Source organism: Geotrypetes seraphini, chromosome 9, assembly GCF_902459505.1.
Source record: "Geotrypetes seraphini chromosome 9, aGeoSer1.1, whole genome shotgun sequence".
NCBI classification, from domain to species: domain Eukaryota; kingdom Metazoa; phylum Chordata; class Amphibia; order Gymnophiona; family Dermophiidae; genus Geotrypetes; species Geotrypetes seraphini.
Genome location: NC_047092.1, coordinates 20716848 through 20741489, shown reverse-complemented (window position 1 = coordinate 20741489; position 24642 = coordinate 20716848). Strand labels below are relative to the sequence as shown.

General features: G+C 44.8%; 1 protein-coding gene across 1 annotated transcript in view; it reads left to right on the top strand.

Moving 5' to 3' along the window:
• The window catches only part of CCDC136 (coiled-coil domain containing 136), a 69710-nt gene extending 46373 nt beyond the window's left edge, over positions 1 to 23337 (top strand). The window contains exons 5-8 of the mRNA XM_033959539.1: positions 2189 to 2309; positions 5238 to 5571; positions 8770 to 8907; positions 22787 to 23337. Coding sequence (XP_033815430.1) covers positions 2189 to 2309; positions 5238 to 5571; positions 8770 to 8907; positions 22787 to 22828 — 635 coding nt within the window. The 3' untranslated portion in view covers positions 22829 to 23337. The remainder of the gene's footprint in view (positions 1 to 2188; positions 2310 to 5237; positions 5572 to 8769; positions 8908 to 22786) is intronic.
• Positions 23338 to 24642: the final 1305 nt, after the last annotated feature.

Genomic DNA, 24642 nt, shown 5'->3' with positions numbered 1-24642 from the left:
CCCTAACCTTTTTAGTCTTTCCTCATACGAGAGGAGTTCCATCCCCTTTACCATCTTGGTCCCAGGATACTCTTGGTCAAATAATCAAGTGAATTGGGACTTTTCCACATTTGGCTTTTACCTTAGGTGAACTTTCAGCAGATAAACCTGTGATTAGATGTTCCATCTTTTCATCAGGTTAGGCTGGAAGATTTTGTATAGAAGGTCCTATGCTTCAGAATACACTTTCACTGGAATAGTGAAAATGTAGTAACTCTCTTCAGTTATGTAAATGGTTGAAGATTCTTCTTTGTAAGAAATAGTTCTATTTGTTAGGGTCACAGATATTGCTCACAGATTTATGGGCTAATATTTAGTCATCAGTATTTGCTTTAATATTTTAATGCGTTTTAGAGTATTTGGTGGTCTTGTGATTTTTTAAACATCTTGTGATTTTTTAAAAATCCGACATCACTCCATATTTAAAAAAACCACTGGCTACCAGAATAATTTTCAAATTCACTATTCGGCACTGCACCCACCTACCTTCTGAAACACTTTGCTCTCCAAGACAAACTCCGCTTGTCACGCAGAAGGTTACTATTCGCCTTTCCGACTCCCATAGGATGCCAATTCAAAAGATTCCTCGACAAGACACTTTCCTTCCAAGCAGGAATCTGGAGCAATACACTAAGGCCTTCTTCTATCAAACTGCGCTAACAGTTTTTAGCGCTGGGAGCTGCGCCAAATGGCCCGCGCTGCCCCGAACCTCCCCAGACCTTACCTGGTGATCTAGCGGTGACGTGGGGCAGAAGAGATCTTCCTACGTTCCTGCCCCTTGCAGAGCCGTCATCACAAATGGCTGCCGCGAGACTCCCATGGGACCTCACAGCAGCCATTTTTGATGACGGCTCTGCACAGGGCCGGAGCGTAGGAAGATCGCTCCGGCCCCGCGTCACCACTAGACCACCAGGTAAGGCCTAGGGAGGTCCGAGAAGCACGAGGGAGGCGGGGGTGGGTCAGAGTCGGCCCTAAAAGTTATCTGCGGTTTTTAAATATTCGTGGGCCGGCTCTGCCCCTAACCCCTGTGTATACGGAGGGAGAAGTGTATAGTCAAATCAAGGCAGTTAATAATAAAAATATCTAATATTAGGTGCTTGGGAACTTCCCTATCTGTCCAACCAGCTCACAATCTAGCTAAAGCACCTGTAGAAAACTATGGGGTCCTTTTACTGAGGCGTGATAGCTGATTTAGTGCGCTGTAAAAGCTAACGTGTCCATTTTATTCTACCACGCCGTAGTAAAAGGATCCCAAAATAACTATAAGGTACATTTCAAAAGAGCAAAAATGAAAACAAGACCAAAAAATGCATAATTGAGATCAAATAAATAGAAAAATGAAAGTAAAGAAGATTTTTTAATTTTTTTTTAACAAAATCGAAGTTAACAAAGGACTGTCTTATCGGATTCTAAATGGAGATGCGGGAGCAGTGGAACCGGCAAACTAAGGGGAACTTCCTTGAAACAGCTTCGGCGAAACATAGGGCTTCTTTTACTAAGCTGCGTTAGGGCATTAACACGAAGAATAACGGGCGTTAGACACGAACGCCGGCACCGAGCTGGCGTTAGTTCGAGCCGCGTAGCGCGGGGTTAGCATGCGCTAAAAACGCTAGCGCACCTTAGTAAAAGGAGCCCATAGTTCTATGTCGGAACATAGTCCCCTGGCCGCGTCAATCCTAACGATGAGAAGCAGCTTAAATTGAGTAAAGTATTAATAAAGCTTAAATATTTAAGAGATGATACAGTTTCTGTAACAAGTAGAAGACGCCAGTGACGAATTTGGTGCTATTGATCTGTGTGTGAAAGCTACGCCGAGGTCTAGGAGTGATTTAAAGGCCAGCCTCGCACTGATCCTTCTGCGGTCAGATTTCTGAGGATGGCGGACTCTCCTTCCCTCATGCCGTTCCCTCTTTCATAAAGTACTTTGAAAGACAAATGTCCTCCTTGCCCTCACACTATTCCTGTCAGGTATTCTGGAGATCACAGTCTCTCCTTGCTTCAGGTGTTTCACAGATCGGCAGGGTCGCCTTCCCTCACCCCCCCCTCTCTCTTCATGACTAGTCAGCTGCCATAGTTTCCTTGTGCCGAGTCCAAGCTCGGCCCCTGTAAACGTGGGGATTCAGGCACCTCTCTTCTTCCTCTCTGCCAGATGAACTGGATTGTCTCCGCGACCAGTGTCACCACCTCACAGAGGAGCGCCAGATTCTGCAAGAGAGTAACAGCCTGCTGAAGGAGCAGCTGCTCCTGCAGATGGAGGGGCAGAAGAAGAGGTACGTGACCGGCGAATGGAGGACCGATAAGTCTGGGGGAAAGGCTTATTAGAGAGATGCTGGTGCTGAGGGGCTGGGGGAAGAGAGCGCGAGAGAGAGCTTGGCGGACGAGAGGGAAATTAGAAAGGAAATGCAGCGGGAGGATAGGATGGGTGTCTCCAAATCTTTTGGGATGTCGAAAAGAGGTCGCCCAAAAGATTAGAAACCCCTGATCTATCACAGTCCATGTAATACAGTACACCGACAAATGCGGGCTGACAATTGCGTGCACAGACGAGTGCGCACAGGACAGCCCCGTGACTGAACGTACCCTAATTGGATATGTGGAAGGCTCTGATATGGTCAGACTCCTCAGGCCCCATCCCTTAATCATGATATAAACCTTATCCTAACACTAGATAGCAAGTGAATCTTTAAAGTGTAGTGGGGGAGGGGGGGGGTTCCCCCCTCAAAAAAGAGGGTTACTTCATAACCTTCAAAAATACAAAATAGTATCCACCGCCGCACTTGTCCATGTGCGCAGTTGTCGGGGTACATTTGTCGGAGCCCAATTGTCCTGCGCTCATTTGACGGGTCACCTGTAATACAGCTTTCTCTCCGATTGGTCTTTCTCTTTCGAAACAACGTCTGAGAGAAATGAACTGTATCCAGGACCTCTTGTCCTTTCAAAAATGTTTGAAAGCTTGGCTTTGGGTCAGGTTTTCAACTGCTGACAGTTTAACTCCAGCGAGCTGCGCTCCAATAATTTTGCCGTCACTGCCCCTACTCTCTGGAATTCATCGCCCACTTATTTGCGCAATGAGTCCGATCTAAAACAATTTAAAACAAAACTAAAAACATTCTAGTTCCAGGACGCCTTTGGATAACAGCTGTCATTTTAAGGAAATCATGTAGATTAAATTGATAATTTTTCCCTAACCTATTGTACTTTCCTTTTAAGTTGCACTTTTCTTTCACGATTGTAGCTCTTCCCCACTCTCCTATTGTTTGAAATAAGTCCATATGTCTATTAGTGTTTCATTATGACACTTGGTTCTTACCTAGTATCCCTTGTTTTAACATGTATTTAAATAATTTTAGAGTGTACACCGCTTAGAATACCGATTAAGCGGTTTAAAATTTTTTTAAATAAACTTGAAACTTTGGACTGATAATAATGACCAGGATATTCAATGCTGGGCCTACTCTGGGTACCAATATTGAATAATTGAATCATAAGCGTCCACTGGAAGTTATTTGAGTGCCGTCCAACATTCGGACCAGCTCCCGGATAACAATCTAGATGAAGTCGGGACAGTTTTTTTTGCTGTCCTAACTTTCTGATAACTCAGTTAGTAGATTGAAAATAACAGTTAACCAGGCAACTCTCAGCTCTGCGTCCAGACTGCCCTGGCACTAGCCGGACAGTTCTGTAGCAGTCTCCCCATATATCTGGGTAGGATCTGGTTGGTAGAAAATAGAGAATGACACGGGGACAGATTTTTCCCCATCCCTGCAGGAACTCAGTTTCTTCATCCTGTCCCCGTGAGTTTTGTCGCTGTCCCTGTCCCATTCCTGTAAGCTCTGCCTAAACCGTACAAGCCTCAAACAAATTATGATTTTAAAGCATTTGAGGCTTGTGCAGATGAGGGAGGAGCACAGGCATTGGTGGAATGAGGCATTATGACATCACAGTCTGAGCTCTAGAATGATGCTACTTATGATTGTAAAGCGTTTGAGGCTTGTGCAGATGAGGATGGAGCTTAGGCATTGGTGGAATGAGGCATTATGACATCACAGTCTGAGCTCTAGAATGTTGCTACTTAGGATTTGAAAGTGTTTGAGGCTTGTGCAGATGAGGGCGGAGCACAGGCATTGGTGGAATGAGGCATTATGACATCACAATCTGAGCTCTAGAATATTGCTACTTAGGATTATAAAGCATTTGAGGCTTGCGCAGATGAGGACAGAGCTTGCAGGAATGGGGCAGGGACAGGAAAAGAACTCGACGGGACAGGAAAATGAGTTCCATGGGAATGGGGAAAAATTTGTCCCTTTGTCATTCTCTAGTAGAATGTAACTGGGTAGGAGTCTCTCCTACAGTTGTTCTTGTCTGCTAAATATTAGCTGCTGTGTTTATCGTAGGATGTGGTAGGATTTTTTAAAAAATATTTTGTGATTTATTTTATTTGATTTCAAGTTGGTTTCATTAGTCTGTCTTTCATTTTTCCCTCCCAACCCCGTCCTTTTATGAAGCTGCGTTAAGCTTTTTTTAAATCACCGGCTGCAGCGGTATTAGCGCCAACTCTCCTAGGAATCCTATGAGCTTCGGAGCTAATACCTTTGCGGCCGGCGATAAAAAAGCCTAACGCAGCTTCCTGAAAGGGGGGGGGAAGAGTTTTGTAATATAAATGGTTTAAATAATACCTCTTTGATGGAAGGTGAGACAATAATCCGTTTTCAGGCATCCGTTTTCTGACATTTTTCCTCTGTTCTTGCTTTCTATTAATACTCAGCTGCCCTGATGGCAATCACATACCTCCTCATACGTCTGTCTTAATGTATGTCCTCCTTAGCACTGGCCACCAAGGACACCGTACTTTTTTGACCTCCCCTAATGCCAGCCAGTGCATCTGACACAGATTTCCGTGCACCTTGCCAGCGCCAGCCAGTGGGAATGAACACAGTTTCATCTACTGGTAGCTTTAGGGTGTCAAAGTCCCTCCTCGAGGGCCGCAATCCAGTCGGGTTTTCAGGATTTCCCCAATGAATATGCATGAGATCTATTAGCATACAACGAAAGCAGTGCATGCAAATAGATCTCATGCACGTTCATTGGGGAAATCCTGAAAACCTGACTGGATTGCGGCACCTCGAGGAGGGAGTTGAAGCGAGTTCTGCGTTGGCAAAGCTGTCAAGTTCCTATTTTGACGCGAGCTCTATTCACAGGTCACCCGATCATTCTGAGAAGACCGAGGCTACCGCTGAGGATCTTGAAGCGATTACAGACGAAGAGAGCAGGGTGCATGGAGCAGAGCAAGCAGGGGATCCATTGGAGGACCCGAGGGGACTGCAGGACTCTCCCCTTCCTTTGGAGGAGATGGTTCCCCTTCATAATTTGGGAGGGAGGAAAGTTCAAGGTGTTTCTCCATCTGCCTTTGAGGCATCAGCCAGCAGCTGCCCAATAGGAGAGAATCCAAGGACACTGAGAAATGGTGGAAACCTGGACCTTCGGCATCAGCTGCAGAGCGCAGAGGAGAAGGTCCAGCTAGCCCAAAGTGAGGTAGGATAACAATGATCCTAAATCCTCAAGCACTCTCACAGCTTATCCGCCAAATCACAGTTTCTGAGCAGATTACCGTCTCTCCTTTGTGCTGTGTGGAGGGATACTGAGCGATTTACCCTTTCCTCAGATTCAGATCCTGTAAATGTGATTAGTGCAATAAGCTATACACGTGTTGCTAATGTGATCAATAGGTCAGCATTCAAAATGAGCTAGTGACTGCCATGATTTTTAAAAGACTATTCAGATGGTGCTGGGGGTGGAGTGAAAGTGAAACGCCTAACTACAGCCACATGTATAACAGTGAGATTCTGCCGCTTTCCGCATAGCAAAGGAGTTTAATTTAGGTGAGAAAAAAGCTATCCTAAATTAAACCACATAGCTATATAGCAGTGGTCTCCAACTCAAACCCTTTGCAGGGCCATATTTTGGATTTGTAAGTACTTGGCGGATCGCAGAAAAATAGTTAATGTCTTATTAAAGAAACTAGTCTTATAGCCCGTTACATTAACGGGTGCTAGAATATATGTGTGTGTGTCTGTCTTTATTTCTTTTTCTCTCTCCTTAGCCACTTTCTGTATTTCTGTCTTTTCTTTTTTTTTTCCTTGGCTGCCACAACCACCCCTTGCCTGCTCCCCCTTTCCATTCTCCCTTCCTTTTACTTCCCCTGTGTCCTCCACCACCCCATCACTGTTCACCTTATCCAGCAGCAGCCCTTCTCCCTTTGTTTTACCTCCCCCCTGTCCATCATCACCTCCTTCCTGCTCCCCCTGTCCAGCAGTAGGCCTCATTTCATTTTTCTACCCCCCCCCTCCTGTCCATTACATGGGCTCAGTTCCATAGAGAGCAATGGAGAAACCATAGCATTCAAAAGCTACTCCTAACTACTTTTCAGACTCTGGAGCAGCAGAGGTCATCTGCTCCTGCCCCTCCCTTCCAGACAGGAAAAGGGGCAGGGAGGCTATGAACTGGAACCAAAAAGAAAACAGTTTCTAATCCAGCCACTCTTCTTCTGCTGCTTCTGTCCCCTGGCCAAATGGCTGGCTGGCTGGCCTACTCCCTTGGATAGGCGTTCTGTGCAGGAGTTGCGGCTATTTTGAAGATCAGTCTACCCTGCTCCTTGCCTTAGTATATTTTTAAGTTGAAAGACACGGCGGCGGCGGCTCCTCCTCTCAAGATCCCCGACTACATAGGACTTCCGACGCAGGTGGGGATCCTGAGAGGAGCCGCTGCCTCGTCTTTCAACTTAAAAATATACTAAGACAAGGAGCAGGGCAGACCGAAGAACAGCACAGCCGACAGCCGCCGCGTCCGACATCCGCCTCGGGGGAGGAGAGAGAGTGTTTTGCGCGCATGCGCACTCCTATCTGCGGTGCCCTACAGCGCATGGAAAACGGAGCACGCGATGGGGGTGCGCATGCGCGGCTTATGCTTTTATTATATTAGATGACAACTTTGCATGACGTAAGTACCTACAAATCCAAAATGTGGATGATCTGAAATTTCAGCTATATACAGCTGAAAGCAGTGCAACATGCAAAAAGTGGAAAACTATCAAAGTATCAACTGCAAGAGACAAGATTTTGGACCAACTATTTTGAGGCCCTCTGTATTATAAAGAATGATTCTTTATGGAAAACGTGTGCTGTAAGTGTCCGGCGGTCGCGTCCGCAACCGCCTTCAGCTCTCACCGCCTCCAGCACCGGACACACGCACAAGCTGCACTGCCTCCAATGGCTACCTTACGTTCTGGAACGTTGCCCGCCTGACTACTGTATCCTCACGCAAGCGCTTTCCTGCGTCTGCACGCGATTGTGAGGTGGAGTGGAGAGGTCAGTCGCGTAAAGACGCAGGAAAGCGCTTGCCTGAGGTTACAGCAGTCAGACAGGTAAGGTTCCAGAACGCGACTGTCGGACATGACCGCCGGACACTTAAGGCACAAGTTTTCCATAAAGAATCATTCTTTATAATACCAAGGGCCTCAAAATAGTACCTGGCGGGCCGCGAGTTTGAGACCACTGCTATATAAAATATATAGGAATGGACAATCAGTGCTATGCCTATCTATATGGTGATGCTGAATATACAGTACATATATTTTTTAAATGCTGTGGCTGACGTTTGAATAAAAATAGGGTCATAGTTCCTAGTGAGCACTGACCCAAATGTAGTTAAAATATAACTTTATGATAACAGTAGTAACAGTAAATTAAAATTGTGTACCACAGAAGATAAATTCTGTTTTCTCAGCAACCTCTTGTAATTTCAATATGAGATTTTGCAGCTTTATTTTTGGCTCCTATCTATCCCCCCCTCCTTTACAAAGCCGGGCTAGCATTGTTAGCGCCAGCCGCGGCAGTAACGGCTCAAGAAAACTGCGGAATAACTTGCAAGTTTCGAGGCTCCACATCGTTCTCTTCTTGGTTGGGCTGAGAACTTTTTAGCGGCATCTCGTAGCGAATGGGTGTGATCTCAAGTTTCAAGTTTATTTACAATTTGATTAATCGCCTATTCCAAATTCTAAGCGATGTACAAATCAGCAAAATACATAGGTAAAATATACATAAAATAAACATACATAACTAACAAAGGGACTAAGTTTGCAAAACATAATAAAAAACTCATTTACGGACACAATGAAACAATAGGCAAGGCCAGGAAAGAAATACAATCTAAGTAATGTAGGAGTCAACAATTAGAGGTTAAGCACAACAGGAAGGGAAAGACAAAACTGAATAGAAGGTTTAAAAATAAACAGAAGAGCAGTAGTGAGAGGGGCTACATAATAAGTGGGTGTGCTGGGTTATACTCTATAGCAGTGGTCTCAAACTCAAACCCTTTGCAGGGCCATATTTTGGATCTGTAGGTACTTGGAGGGCCTCAGAAAAAAATAATAAATGTCTTATTAAAGAAATGACAATTTTGCAAGAGGTAAAACTCTTTATAAATCTTTTTTTTCCGGCTAAGTCTTAATAATAATATTGTCATTTATAGCTAAAGAGACATATGATCAAGAAACTTTTATTTTACTTTTGTGATTATGATAAACATACTGAGGGCCTCAAACTAGTACCTGGTGGGCCGCATGTGGCCCCCGGGCCGCAAGTTTGAGACCACTGCTCTATAGGGAATGGGTGCAGCCATTCTTCTCCCTGCGAAGTGATGGATTTTATATTAAATGGGTTGCTTTTTCTGCAGTGTGAGGGGTTACTGAACGAGTTTCAGGAGCTACAGCTGCGGCATCGCATTAGCCGGGATGAGCAGGAGAAGCTGCAAGAGGAGCTGAAACACTGCAGGGAGGAGATTCACAGACTAAAGGGCTCCTCCAGCTCACAGGTAACTCACCGCTCAGCATTGATAAGCTGTCACAGCGACCCAGCTTCTCAAGTAACATATACCGTATCTAACGAGTGCAAGGCTGCCCAAGTCCAGTCCTCGAGATCTACTGGCAGGCCAGGTTTTCAGGATATCCACAATGAATATGCATGAGAGAGATTTGCCTGCACTGCCTTTTTGGTATGCAAATCTCTCTCTCATGCATATTCATTGTGGATATCCTGAAAACCTGGCCTGCCGGTAGATCTCGAGGACCGGACTTGGGCAGCCCTGAACTAGGTATTTCTGGACACAGGACTGGCTGCCTCTCGCCTTCTCTCGATTTTCTTCATAAAAATGCACACGTCGATATTTAAACTCTGTGGTTGGTGGGGTTTTACTTGCTGGGTAAGAGGAATCCATGCAGAACTTACACACTAGATGGTGAGACCTTGGCTAGGACCACGGCGGAACGTGATTTAGGGGTGATCATTAGCGATGACAATCAAGTGGAGAAGGCTTCCTCCAAGGCAAGGCAAATGATGGGTTGTATCCGTAGGGGTTTTGTCAGCAGGAGACCTGAAGTGATAATGCTGCTGTACAGATCCATGGTGAGACCTCATTTGGAGTATTGTGTTCAGTTCTGGAGACCACACTACCGGAAGGATGTGCTGAGAATTGAGTGGGTTCAGCGAATGGCCACCAGGATGGTCTCGGGGCTCAGGGATCTCACGTATGAAGAAAGGCTAAATAAATTGCAGCTGTACTCACTTGAGGAACGAAGAGAGAGGGGGGACATGATTGAGACGTTCAAGTATGTTACGGGCCATATCGAGGTGGAAGATGATATCTTCTGTCCTATAGGTCCCTCGACCACCAGACGGCATCCGCTGAAAATCAGGGGAGGGAAGTTTCGTGGTGATTTCAGAAAATACTTGTTCACAGAAAGGGTGGTTGGTCATTAGAACAGTCTACCTCTGTAGGTGATTGAGGCCAGCAGTGTGTCAGATTTTAAGAGAAAATGGAATATTCACGTGGGATCTCTAAGGGAGTAAAGTCAGGGGGGTGGGTCATTAGAGTGGGCAGACTTGATGGGCTATGGCCCTTTTCTGCCGTCATATTCTATGTTTCTATGACTTTGGCACTTAAAGAAATCAGGGATATTCAGTAGCCAGATAGTGAGAATTGAGGGCCGAATCACTGCTTTACAGATAGTGGCAATATTCCGACTGCTGTCAAGATAACGCGGATAAAGTTAGGATAGAAAAAGAAACCTGTCCTATCTTTATCCATATAGTAGTATGAATATCGCCATTCTTTGGCGAACTTGAAACTCCACTCATGCAGCTGCTGAGGCAGTTGTTAAGGATGGCCAATAGTGCTATCTAGGAATCGCCAAAAAATAAAAGAAAACCCAAAACCCTACAAAAAAAGTCCCAAAAGACCAAAAAAGTAGGGTAAAAAATGACTCTTCACCAGGGGATACACAAAACCCAACATAGATCCACGTTTCGGCAATGTTATGCCTTCATCAGGGGTAAATAACAAAGTCATGTAGGTCACAAACTTCCATTCTCGGGTGCACTTTCTCAATAGACGGTGGTGGAGATTGTATTCTACAAAGCTTTAGGTGTTGCCTTTGATGACACATCATGTTTTCATGGAAGTTGTGACATATGATACTTTTCTGTTTACCCCTGATGAAAATAAGAACATAAGAACAGCCATATTGGGTCAGACCAATGGTCCATCAAGCCCAGTAGCCCATATTCACGGTGGCCAATCCAGGTCACTAGTACCTGGCAAAACCAAATAGTAGCAACATTCCATTATCTCAGAGTAAACAAAATTCCGGAACCCCAAAGAGTAGCAACATTCCATATAGAATCCCAAAGAGTAGCAACATTCCATGCTACCGATCCAGGGAAAGCAGTGGCTTCTCCCATGTCTTTCTCAATAACAGACTATGGACCTTTCCTCCTGGAAATTGTCCAAACCTTTCTTAAAATCAGCTACGTTAACTGCTCTTACCACAACCTCCAGCAACGCGTTCCAGAGCTTAACTATTCTCCGAGTGAAAATAATATTTCCTTTTATTTGTTTTACGAGTATTTCCCTGTAGCTTCATAGAGTGTCTCCCTAGTCTTTATAATTTTTGACTGAGTAAAAAAATCGATCCACACAATATTGCAGAAATGTGGATGTCGTATGTTGGGTTTTGTGTAGGGTTACCATATGGCTCCAAAAAATGAAGGCAGACATCTGGGTTTTACTTCCATTAATTTCAATGGAAGCAAAACCCGGATGTTTCGATTCGTCCTCTTTTTTTCTGGAGTCACACGATAAACCTAGTTTTGTAGTTTTGTGGCTACATAATAAAGTGCTTCGAAGACGTAACCCCTGGAAAAGAATCATTTAATTAAACTCTACTTTTTGGTGCTATCATTCTCTTCTTGGTTGGGCCGAGAACACTCATACAACACTCTCACAAGAGCTATGCCAGTTCCAGACCTGCCGTAAAAAAATTCCCCGTTAAGAGGTGGACGTTCCCTCCTCTTCCCTTTTGAGCATTACAAGGAGAGCTCATTTTAATACTAATGAGCTCCTTGTAATGCTTTTGCATAGAGTTCACGGTGGCTGCTACTGCTATTGGGGAAAGCCCTGGAGATCCCTTTTAAGCATAGGACGTAGAGCTTCCTGGCAGGTAAGACTGGTTTTAAACACTTTTACTTGCAAGGAAAGCTTTTGAGCATCTGGGTTCAGGGCTTGACTATGAAGAACCAGGTGGACTCTTTGGAAGCTTCGGTCCCTTAGGGCGTATTTTGATGTTTCATCATTTAGAGTTTTGGTGCAGTCTCTTATACTAAGCCAGCTTGATTACTGCAATATTTCCTATTTGGCAATTTCCCATGGGTAACATTATCCCGCATTCCTCAACCTACTTCAATTTTAGAAAATCTGTAAAAACGAATTTGTTTAATCGATTTGTAACCTAAGAATTTTGTAACTTTCCACTTCTTCCATTCTGTAAGCTTATATTCGATGACTTTGTATTGTGACCACTTTGCTGTTGTCCAGCACTGTTCGTTGTAAACCGCCTCGAACTATCATGGCTTTGGCGGTATATAAGAGTAAGAATAAGAAGTAGAATGTGCAACGATTGCGAAGAGTACAAAATGCGGTGGTCGGGCTGATTTTTAAGTTGAAGAAATATGATCACGTAACACCCTCCTATCGAGTACCGCATTGGCTGCCAACGGAGGTGCGGGTGAAGTTTAAGTTTGGCTGCTTCTGTGAATTGCATTGGAGGCCCAGGAACTGTTTAAGTTGGGCTGTTTTTGTTATAAGGTTTTATATGGTGCAGCCCCTACCTATCTGGCTAATACTTTCTCCATAGCTACACACAAATATAGTAGAAAAACCCATGCTTTGTTTCATTTTCCTTCTGTAAAAGTATGAAATTTCTTAAATCATTCTTTAGCATCTCAGGCAGCTTCTCACGAAAATGAATTTCGATCGCTGTTGGTCACAGCTGATTCCTAGAGACATTTCAGAAAACAGCTAAATACTTATCTTTTCACCAAATATTTGACTGCTTGATTCCCTCAACCCTACGATTATGTTTAATGTTTATAATTTTTTGTTTACCGCGTAGAACTTCTGGTAACGCGGTCTGTAAGTACAGTGTTGTGTTCTGTTCTGTTATGTTTGGTTTAGCTCCCAAATATATAATTGAGCTTTTCTCTTTTGCAACCAACAGACATAAGAGAAACTCACATCTGAATTTTGTTATATGCAGATCTCTCTCATGCATATTCATTAGGGCTATCCTGAAAACCTGACTGGCCTGGGGATCCTCCAGGACAGGGTTGGGAACCATTGGTCTACATCATAAAGCATATGGTGATAGACTTAAGGATCTCATTATGGATGGATGGATGGATCATGCCACTGAGTTGGCCACCAACTCATGGTAGGGTTACCAGAATTCACAATCGTAAAATCTGAACCTTGGCCCCGCCTCCAGCCCCCTCCAGTTCCACCCAGCCATGCCTTGTTTTCCCCAAGTCATACCCCTTTCCGATCCAACCCCACCCCCCCAATCTCTTCTCATGCCCGGAGCCCCATCAGGAGGGCACTGTAAATGCGCAGATGTGACGTGATGACATCACACACGTGCGGGCATGCGCGTGGTGTTACCACGTTACATACGTGCATGCGCAGATGCCCTCCCGATGCGATCCCGAGCTGGAAGCTTTTCAAAACCCGGACAAAGTAATTAAGCTATGGACAGCCGTTGGGAGTTTATAATGAGATAGGAAGAACATGCTTTGAGATTTAGAACTTGTCAAACAGACGTGTCTTCAGTGATTTTCTAAAGTCAATGTAAGAAGTAGCCTCAAGTATGGGTTTTCCAAGCCATGTGTTCAATTTAGCTGCCTGGAATGATAACATTCTATCAAAAAACTTTGCACCATGTTTTTATTTGCATGAGTTCACTTCAAGATGTCAAGGGGGTATGCACAAAAACATTTGCTGTGTATCCGGTCGGTAGTATTTATTCACACCTCCTGGAGTTGTGGGGTTTTTTTCAATGGGGAAGAAGGGATTTTCCTCATCCTCAATTTTGGTGTTCCAACACTTTTCTGATACAACTGTGATGTGAATCAATGATTTACTCTTTCAAAAAGTACAAAAATGAGGGGACACTCCGTGAAATTACATGGTAATACTTTTAAAACAAATAGGAGAAAGTATTTTTTTTTTTTCACTAATAGCTAAGCGTTGGAACCTGTTGCTGGAGGATGTGATAACAGCAGTTAGCACGTATGAGTTAAAAAAAAAAGTTTGGACAAGTTCCAGGAGGAAAGTCCTGAAACTGCTATTAAGGTAGATCTGGAAAACGACACTACTTATCCCTGGGATCTGCAGCATGGAATCTTGCTACTCTTTGGGATTCCGGAATCTTGCTACTCTTTGGGATTCCGGAATCTTTCTACTCTTTGGGATTCCGGAATCTTGCTACTGTTTTGGGACTGTTCCAGGTACTTGTGACCTGGATTTTCTACTTTTGGGAGCAGGATAGTGGACTAGATAGATGTTTGGTTTGATCCAGTATAGCCATTCTTGGACACTCTTCTCCAGGTGTTCCAGGGAAGTCTTGTAGCTGATCTATCAAGGAAATATCTAGACAAGAGATATGAACAACCCATCCCTGTACTGGAATATGGTACAAGATATCTGTATTATTTTAATTTTTTACAGTATTTAAAGTAAGTGATGTGGGCACTGTGTAAGCTCACTTAAATAAATAAGGAAATAAGATGCCAGACATGATAAACACTGAGTGAAAATGCACATTTTTAAATAAATTTCTTTATTAATTTTTCATAATCAAAACAGCCAATACAAACTGAATACACGTGTCAAAAAATAAACAAACAGCAGAGTATCCCCCCAACCAAACAAATCAAATCTAGAATCCCCATAGAACCCCCTTCCCCCCCCAAATATACTTCCCCATCCCCCCCTCCAATTTAAAGAGTGTGCTGTCTCTACCGTACATAAGGTTCCCAAATTTTAGAATAAGAAACAAGAGTATTATGTTTCAAAGCGGTCAGTTTAGACATCAATTGCAAATGATCCAAACGAGAGTACACAGTTTGTAAAGCAGGAATATTGGGGGAACGCCAACATTGTGCCAAAGCCAAGCGAGCAGCCGTAAATACACAGGCCGCTAACCTCTGCTCCGGGAGAGCAAGACCAGGAACTCCCACATTGAGTAAACAGCAGTCCGTTAAAACACAACAATGTTTCCGCAAGATTTTAAGTAAAACACAACCCACCTGCTGCCAGAACAAACGCACTGAACACGCACATTTTTTGGACCAACTTCTGAGAATCAGATCAGTGCCTGATGCAATCGTCATAAAGCAGGTGAGAATAATGAGGGAAGGAATATTTAACCTGGTCGCCCCCTACAGGAAAACGACCTACGTCTCACAGTGTGTTGGCATGAGAATGGGTGTTAGCACGTTGTTAACATCAGTTTTTCCAGTCCTCTCTGTCTTGATTTGTGATGAGATGTAGCATTCCCCTGCAGACATACGAGACGTTTAAGATTTATCTTAATTATACTGATGGTGCTTGGCTTATGATTTGGATGTGAAAATACTGAGATGCTAAAATAATACATAGTTCAAAGAAGTACAATAGATTTTATAGGGTTACCTTATCTGTGACGTCAAGAAAGAGGACACATGACCCTGCCCATCTCACACTGGCCCTGCCCTTGTCCCCTACACGGGGGTGGGGCGGGAGAGCACAAGTGTGGAATGGGGGTGAGTGGGAAGGAGCTTGGGGGCGCCCCCACCCCGGGAGCCTCCTACCCTTACTACACCACTGCATGGGGCTGTAGAAGGGTCTTTGGTTTTCTCCTCAGCCCCAGTAGGGAGTATGGAAGGTGCAGCACTGTCCGTCTTGTCCTCATTCGTTGTTTCTACTACTACTAATTTCTATAACGCTACTAGACATACAAAGCACTGTACATCAAAACCTAGAAGAGACAGCCATAAGAATCGCCACATGGGGTCAGAACAAAGGTCCATCAAGCCTTGTATCCTGTTTCCAATAGTGGCCAACCCAGGTCCCAAGTACCTGGCAGAAACCCAAAGAGTAGCAACATTCCAGAGCTGAGATTGTGATGTCATAATGCCTCATTCCACCAATGCCTAAGAGCCAGTGATGTCACAATGGCTTGATTGTCCTTTACGTGGCTGTCATAAGAACATAAGAATTGCTGTACTGGGACAGTATCCTGTTTCCAACAGTGGCCAACCCAGGTCCCGAATACCCAGCTAGTTCCCAAGTAGTAAAACAGCTTACAATTCAGTCAAGACAGCCTTCTTCCCTCTCTTCCTCTTCTCTCTGTGCCGTCAGGGAATGCAGCACGTCAAATTCCTGCCTGCACGATCCCAGGGGCTGCCGGCACATTGAGCGTGATGAGGAGAGCTGGAAAGAGAAGATTGTCTCAGCGTACTGTATATATATCTGACAGCAAATAATCGCCAGCTTCTACTAGTTACAGGCTGCTGGAAAATCACGAGTGCTGCCATTTTTAAGCTGTGATTCTCCTGCAGCCTTGGCCGCACAATTGCGTCCCACGTACACGCACCATATCAAAGTGATTTACGCTGGCCATGAGGTCACGATTGCGCGGGCCAGTCGGATCCTATGTAATTTGGTCCCGCTGAGAACGTGGCCGCCTCTGGAGTGGTAGAATGAAGTATTGCCGCTTTCTGGATATATTTATGCTCAGTGTACCCAGAACGTAGGGGGTCCTTTTATTAAGGTGCGATAACTGATTTAGCACGCGCTACATGCTAAAATGCCCAAAGGATATAATTGGTGCCTTAGCATGTAGCGCCCATAGCTTCATTTGATACACCAAAGTGCTGAAAGCGGTTTTCGTTTGGACTCTTATTTAACCACAATCTCTCTCTCTCTTTTTTTGTCTCCTTTTTTGCCCATTTTCCTCTGCTTCGTCTCTGTTTTTCGTTTGCTTCCTCCCTAAATCCCCCCCCTGAATTATTACTATGATGTTATTAATAATTCTTTTCATCTCCCTTGCTTGCTCTCCTTGATTCCACCACTCGATGCCTCCCGAACCCGCCCTGCATGTCTGCCTTGCGTGTCTCTTCTGGCCGGCTTTCTCTGCCTTTGCCATGCCCTTCTCTGGCTGTCTTCTCCGCCCTCTCTTCCTTGCCCGCGCACTCCATCTCTCGCCTGGCTTTGGGTTTCCGTCTCTCTGCCCGTTTCCTTCCTGCATGCCTTTTCTCCTTCTGCCTCTCTCTTGATTTGACACACTTCTTCCTGTTTTTAGGTCCCCTCTGTTTCTGACCCCCCTCTTCTCTCCCTTCCCCTCATAGGACTGGTTGTTATAGTGGCCCTGCTCTGGTGCTGGTGGGCAGAGACCTCCTCCTAATGCCAATCAGGTACTTGTATACCGTGCATCCTCCGCTCGCTCTCTTTCTCTGCTCATCTGCTAGCTCTGCTGCCTTTGCTTTGCTAGCTTTCAACATGTGTGCGCGCCTCTGTCTCTTTGCGTGTGTGTGCGCCCATTGCGTGTTTCTCTCACCCTGCACTCACTCCGAGTAGGGTTACCAGACGTTTGGGATTCTCCAGGTGGCTTTTCAAAACCCGGACACTTTGTCCGGGTTTTGAAAAGCTGGTGAGATCGTGCATGCGCGGATGCACTCCAGCCCCGGCCCGAAGAGACGAGGTTTGTGCGGGGCTGGGTTTAGGGAGGGGGGAGGGGCAGAATGGGGTGGGGCCAGGGAAGAATGGGGGCGGGGCCACATGTCCTCGTTTACCAGATGAAAAATCTGGTAACTCTGACTCTGAGCATCATGCAAATTGTCTCTAAACTGTACAGCGTAATTCTGCCTCACTAATGTACAGAGTGTGTCTGTGCCTTTAATGTCCTTCGCTCATATATGTGTGTTTCTTTCTCCATCAAACTCATTCTGTCTGTCTCTAAAGTTCAGATGCAAGGAATATTATTAGTGTGGCAATTTTTACATGTGATGCCTGATTTATTAAGGATTTTCAAATTTCAAGTTTATTAGGATTTTATATACCGCCTATCAAGGTTATCTAAGCGGGTTTTTTTTACAATCAGGTACTCAAGCATTTTCCCTGTCTGTCCCGGCGGGCTCACAATCTAGCTAACGTACCTGGGGCTATGGAGGATTAAGTGACTTGCCCAGAGTCACAAGGAGCAGTGCGGGATTTGAACCCACAACCCCTGAGGCTGTAGCTTCAACCACCGCGCCACACACTCCTATTTTGCCTGTAGCCCACAGCATTGGGAAGAAGCCTTAAAGAATCAGCCCCCCAAAGGATCAAAGTTAAAAGAGATTGAATCAAAATAACAAAGACAGTTCCCAGCGGTTCTAGCGATATTTAGTCCCTTCTCTGGTGATAAGAACATAAGAATTGTCAGACCAGGGGTCCATCGTGGCCAGCAGTCCACTCTCGCGGCAACCCCTAGGTCAAAGACCAGACCCTAACTGAGACCAGCCCTATCTGCGTAGGTTCCGGTTCAGCAGGAACTTGTCTAACTTTGTCTTGAATCCCTGAAGGATGTTTTCCCCTAGAATAGCCTCCGGCTGCTGTTTCTCTTCGTTCCTAAGGATCATACAGAGGCTTACCTGCTCATTCTTTTGTAGAAAGTCTTTAATTCTCCGTGGACAGCAGGATAGTCAGCCACAAAACCCACCCGCCTCCCCATACGGCCGACCCGGCCACGGCTAGGAACATCCTGGGGATTAGGGAGAAATGGGTAGGGCTCGGGCATGCCCAGTGGGGCCCGGGCACTGCACGTGCTCAGAGAGAGAAAAAAAAAAATCAAAAAATCTCTCTGAGCTATTGGAGAGCTTATCCGCAAATTGGGAGCTGTTGGGACAACACCCTTATGTGGCTGACTATCCTGCTGTCCACGGAGAACCTACGTTACAGGTAAGTAACTACACTTTTTCTCTGTCAGTTCTGGGGAAACGAGCATCTCTTATTCTTTTGCACTATGCCCAGTACACAGTGTGACTCCTTGGGCTTACTAGTTCAGTTAATTTGGTATGTTTCTGTCTGTAGATCTGTGGTTGTTTTGTGTTTGGTGAGGGTATAACACGCCAAACGAAGATCAGACTTGTCCACGTGCTCATTTTCTCAGTGGTCAATTACGGGTTTTCCTGGACATCTGGTAGCCCTAAGGAGGAGTGAACTGTTAGGAATCACTGCCTTCCAAATGATGACTCTATACGCCTATATGGCCTTCTGTTTATGTGCAGAGAGCCATGTGGAAGATGTGAAAAGTAATGTGTGTAAAATGCAGGAGGAATTATTGTTTGGGTTGCCCGGACACGGCATCTTTTTAGAGGACAAGCCCGGGCGTCCGGACGGCTTCCCAAAACCCGGCACTTTGTGAATGTGGTCAGGACAAAGGTTAAACATGCAGGGCCCCTGGGCAGAAGCTTGGGAGGGGACCCCTCCAAACCCACCAGCCCTGATTGTGGTAGTATAACACCAGCTGATTATAACGCGAATTATCATGGACAGATCTCTGTTGTGCTGGGGGAAAATTCTCAAAGAACACAATGGTGTCTGCTAATGCCAAGTGCTTAAAATAATATTTTGTAAGTAAACATTCATCCTCGGCCTGCAGGAGCTGACTGGGTTTTTCCAAATGATCAAAATATGAAGCAAGTGCATTTGGTAATAGACTGTAATTTTTCCTGAACAGCACAGGAGGAAGATATTTGAAGCAAAGAAAAACACACCCACAGAAATAATCACCGTATCAGCATGCGAGACTATGTTGAACAGAACTCCAGATTCCTCTCTGATAATGCAATTAGTCACTGTATGGATGACATACCCCAGTGCAAAAATCTAAATTAAGAGACGGGTGGCCCTGTTTGGCTCCTTGTCAACTCTAGTTATGCATTTGGGAACTGTGCCAAAGAAATGTCCTTGTACTGCGAGGCCTACTTGAAAAGGTACAGGAGACTGCGTGGATGCATGCATCTTGGACGCGGTTTAATCCTCCACTTTAGCAATGGTCATAATGTATCCCTGTCCCGAGTCGGGTTGGATCGCAGAGTCTTAATTCCTTTCCCCCTATTTTACAGGTCTTCGGTTTCGGTCATAAGACCAGAAGGGACCATCTTCAGCTCATAGCTCAGGCCCTGTGCTTGAATCATAATCGGAGAGAGGCCAAGATGCTTCTTGCGTTCCACTTTTTAGGTGTCTAAATGAATAATAACAACATGAGATGTAATGATCCCTGTTACACACTATGAAATTACAAAATATGATCAGAGTTGTGTAATCTTGCCAAGGACCGGAGTCCCTTTAGCGAGACCCACCACCCAGTCATTGCATGTATGAAAAATGCAAGTGAGTATTTCTAAATTTGTGACTTCACTGTGTTAAATCGACTTGTGTAGAAAAATTAATACGTTTGTTACTTAGCTTGAAGCATTTTTAAGGGTCCCGACACGGACCATGTTTCATTGCCTTTTTCAAGGAACCCTCAATTAGAATAAAGTCCTTTTCACTGAACGAGTGGGGTGATGCCGAAAGGAAGTAATACTCTTTACGCGAAGATAGTTCATGTGACAGAGTGGGCATTTTGAAAGAGATTTATCACCCTACTCATTCAGTGAAAAGGACTTTATTCTTCTTCAGATCAAAACTAAGCAAATGTTGGCAAATATCAATATATATATATATATAAAGAAAACATGAAAGTATTTCAGTGAAAACCAGGCTGGGTTGTGTGGGTCTCAAGGACTTGATTTGAGGACCCCCTGCTCTAGAGCAATGAGATTTATAAGAAAGACCAACAGACAAAACCCTGTGATGTTTTTATGATTCCTGTTTGTATCAGCTCCCATGATCAAATCACTTCCAGAAGGCCATATACGTTAAGAACATAAGTACTGCCGCTGCTGGGTCAGACCAGTGGTCCATCGTGCCCAGCAATCTGCTCACGCGGCGGCCCCCAGGTCAAAGACCAGTGCTCTAAAATAAGTCCAGCCCACCTGTGTATGTCCCAGTTTAGCAGGAACTTGTCCAGCTTAGCCTTGAAACCCTGGAGGGTGCTTTCCCCTACAACAGACTCCGGAAGAGCGTTCCAGCTCTCCACCACTCTCTGGGTGAAGAAGAACTTATGTTCGTACGGAATCTATCCCCTTTCAACTTTAGAGAGTGCCCTCTCGTTCTCCCTACCTTGGAGAGTGTGAACAGTCTGTCTTTATCTACTAAGTCTATTCCCTTCAGTATTTTGAATGTTTCGATCATGTCTCCTCTCAGTCTCCTCCTTGTAACAGAGAGTCCTCAAATGCTCATGCTGTGAGAGGAGACGGAGGCATAGTAGAGGAATATACCTTAACGGTGCTGAAGCATCCTGAATTTGCTGTGGAAATGCATGAGCTGAAAGCCATATTTCATTTTTTAACCGTACGCACATGGACTTGATCACCGGTGAGGCATGGAGAGCAAAGCTTGACTATCCGATTGATGTATGCCATCGGATCGAGGACCAGAACAGGGAAATGTGAACTGGACGCAAGCATCTAAACACTGGCAAGATAAACTACACAGATTATAGATTAGAAAACCCTTGGACGTGAAAGAGTAGGGAAAGGCAAAAAAACCCAAAACCAAACACACCAAGAAATTATGAAAAATCATCTATCAATCAATCGATCGATAGATAGAGACATAAGAACATAAGAATCGCCGCTGCTGGCTCAGACCAGTGGTCCATCATGCCCAGCAGTCCGCTCCCGTGGCGGCTCTTAGGTCAAAGACCAGTGCCCTAACCGAGTCTAGCTTCGCCTGTGTACGTTCTACATATAACATGCTTATGTTATTTGAGGTGCTGTAACTATCTAGTCCAATGCAATTCCACTGATGGCCACCAGGGGCACTTTCTGCTGTCCAACCTTTGCGCTTTGTACAATTCCAGGATCCTGGACAGCATGGCTTAATGGGACCAGAAGGACTGATGACCATGCACTGTAAAACATGGCTGTGTGGTCCCACAGAGGTAGGGGGGACCTGGCAGGTGACAATGTGGGAGGTTCTGTATGGCCTAGGGTGGGCTTACAGAGGCAGGGTCCAGGTAGCCCACAGTGACAGAGGTGATGGGGACAGAATCTGGAAGAATCCTCTATCAAGGGCAAGGGGGAGAGGGGACAAACATCCTCCAGTTAATTTCATTGGATACCAGTTAGTAAATAGTCGAGATTGTCAAGATTGTCCTTTTTGGATAGAACTTTCATGTTTCAAGCAAGTAAACAGCAGTCTTGGTTAGGTAATTGCATCAATGGAGCCAGGTTGACCTAGGGCGCATTTCGGAAAGAAATTAAAACTGTATTGTTTGACAGGCCTGTTTCCTATACAGAAGTCATACTAAATTTAATAATTTTATTCTGACTATTCTTGAGAAATATGTTGTATTTTTACTATTTGTATTTTGTAATTCGCCGATTGTCCAGCTCTCTTCAGTGTAAACCGCCTAGAAATCGTCCGATTGTGGCGGTATAGAAGAATAAAGTTATGTTATGTTATGTTTTAGTTATGTTATACATATTTCTATGGTAGCTGTCACTATGCTATTCAGAGGTGCTATATTATTTCTTTGCTTTTCCATGCTGCTAGCTAGTGCTACCTTCACCACCTATTCTTATATAATAATACTCAATATTCCCTTTGTTAGTTCCAATAGATGTAAGTCCTTATATTGTCCGCAATTCCTTTATGTTTGAACTTATCCTCTTATAGAATATAAATAGAAGATAGGATCGAAGAACGCAGGAGGAAGTGAAATGTATTTTGGCTCCTATGAGCCAAAAGAGGCTATGGAGAAGGGTCACTGCCAAAACCGAGTCCCTGTTGAGGCCACAGAAGAGTGTAGGTGTTGGGGATTTTGTTAGTATTTCACTATCAGGTAGGAAGTGAAAGTGAAGTACTGGGGTAGATTGAGGGGGTGGGGGGGAGGGGGGGAGCGATAGGAAAGGGGTTAGCTTTGTGAGAACAGGTCAAGCTAAGAAAGCTGCCTGCTTTGCCACTAGTACAACCATGAGCCAGAGAGTTCCAGGACAACGAGGGCCTAACACACCAGAAACCTAACATTAAATCCGAAAGGTCTCACCCAGGGTGTTGTCTCTGTCCAGCACAGACAGACTGCTGGCCACGTGCACCTGTTTTGGGACTCTTATCCAGCCTGACAGGTGCTCAGCCTGAGCAAACAGTGGCTATATTCAGGGAAGGTTTTATTTTTCACTGACTGAACAGATCCAGACTCACAGCCGTCCTTTCTCCCTGTCCACAGGGTCCCCTGGATTGTGGAGGCCAGTCATTGTCCTGGCTGTAGCTACAGCTGTTGTATTCCTGTATCCCAGCCTGAGGAGGGTGCTGGACTGAGGACTTTGCCAGACATCTGTTCACGCATCCTGTCTCTCTGTCTGTCCTTTCATCTGGGCTTCAAGCTTCTAAATGAAAGATGTCTGAGGAGTAGAGGAGAATCCCTAGAGCCTAGAGCAAGAGCCCTTCATTGCCTAGCGAATGCCCCATCCCTGGCAGAGCCACAGAGATTACTGAGCGCATGACTGGGCGATGGAGCTGAAACAGAGGCCCACACTGCCCTGAAAAATGGCTCAGCCACGCATCCTTCTTGCGTCCTCTGGACAGAGCAAATGCAACATGGCAGCACCTTCCTCCCACATCAGTTGTCTGTGGTTAGCACTCAGTGTGGTATTTCTGTATGTGTTTCTATGTGAGTAGGAGCTTGAGTGTTTATGTGTGTCCATGTGTGCTTATAAAGGCTCCTGGGTTGACCATTCCTTGCACTGAACTCAGTGCAAGACTTCCATAGAGAAATGGCTCGGGACAGGTGATTTTATTTTTTTTTTTTACCAGGGAATGAGGCGGGATGAACTGGTGAGAGGAGAAAAGAGCACAGAGCGGGGAAAACACTGGCTCAGCCTCCTATCCTAGGCACACCAGTTTAGGCTAGCTAAAACCAGGCCTAAATGCCTGTGCTTAAGTTATGCGTTGGATTGGGTGTATTCTATAACAATGCAATAACTTTTAGGAATGCCTGTGATCCGCCCCTGGCATGCCCCTTTTCAATTTCGAGCACTGCAACTGGCGCATTGCTTTTTATAGAATCACGCTTCCCAAGTTGTGCACGTAACTTTTAATTAGTGCCAGTTCCAAAGTGTTAATTGCCAATTATCAGTGCCAATTAAGCCATGTAATCAAGTAAGTTCTGTGTGCAAATCGGCTGTGCGTACCAATTTGCACGTACAACTTAAGGCGTCATATACAGAGTTTGGGGTAAGCTGTTTTAGTGCATAATTAAAGAACAGTCGTTTTGGCATGATTTTGCCATTTAAGTGTACATTTACCTGGGTGAATGGTGGTATTCTATAAATTTAAGCTTGCAAATGGCACTTAAATTTGGGAGGCCACTCACAGAATGTATGCAGGACATCTCGAGGACATGTTCCTTTTCAATCTTTTCTGTACAAGGATGGTGTCGCTGTTTTATCCATTGCCTCCATGTGCTCCACTAGAGGGCAGCAGTCTGCAACTCAAATAAACTAAGTCATTTATTTATTAGGGCTTATTAAAGCCTTTATTCGCTCAAGGCGGTTGCTGCAGTTTTGCACTATCCTGCATTTGCTAGAGTCAGATACTTTTTTCATGGGGATCTGTTTCGCCACAAAACGTGGCTTTATCGAGGGCTTTGCGGCGAAATGGGTCCCCATCGGGCATATCTTTACTCTGCGCACTTTCAGATAAGTGATGTTTTGCTGTTTATAAAAAGTAAAAGTATTAACTTATGATACCGTAAATATTGGTTTACACAAACAAGGAGGTGGAGGTAATTTGGTCAGTGATGGTAATCATTAACCCTGATTGACTTGGTATTGGATTGAAATATCTTTCTCCAAGCAGGTTACTGAGACCATTTTTCTCCACTATCTCCTCTGAATACCTTTCAGTGGGATTTATGTTGCAGTTGAGGATTAAGTGACTTGCCCCGGGTCACAAGGAGCGGCATGGGATTTGAACCCACAACCTCAGGGTGCCGAGGCTGTGGCTCTAACCACTGCATCACACACTACTGAGGAATTGTTATTTACAACTCCCACTTTTACTTTTATCTGCAAACATCAAATG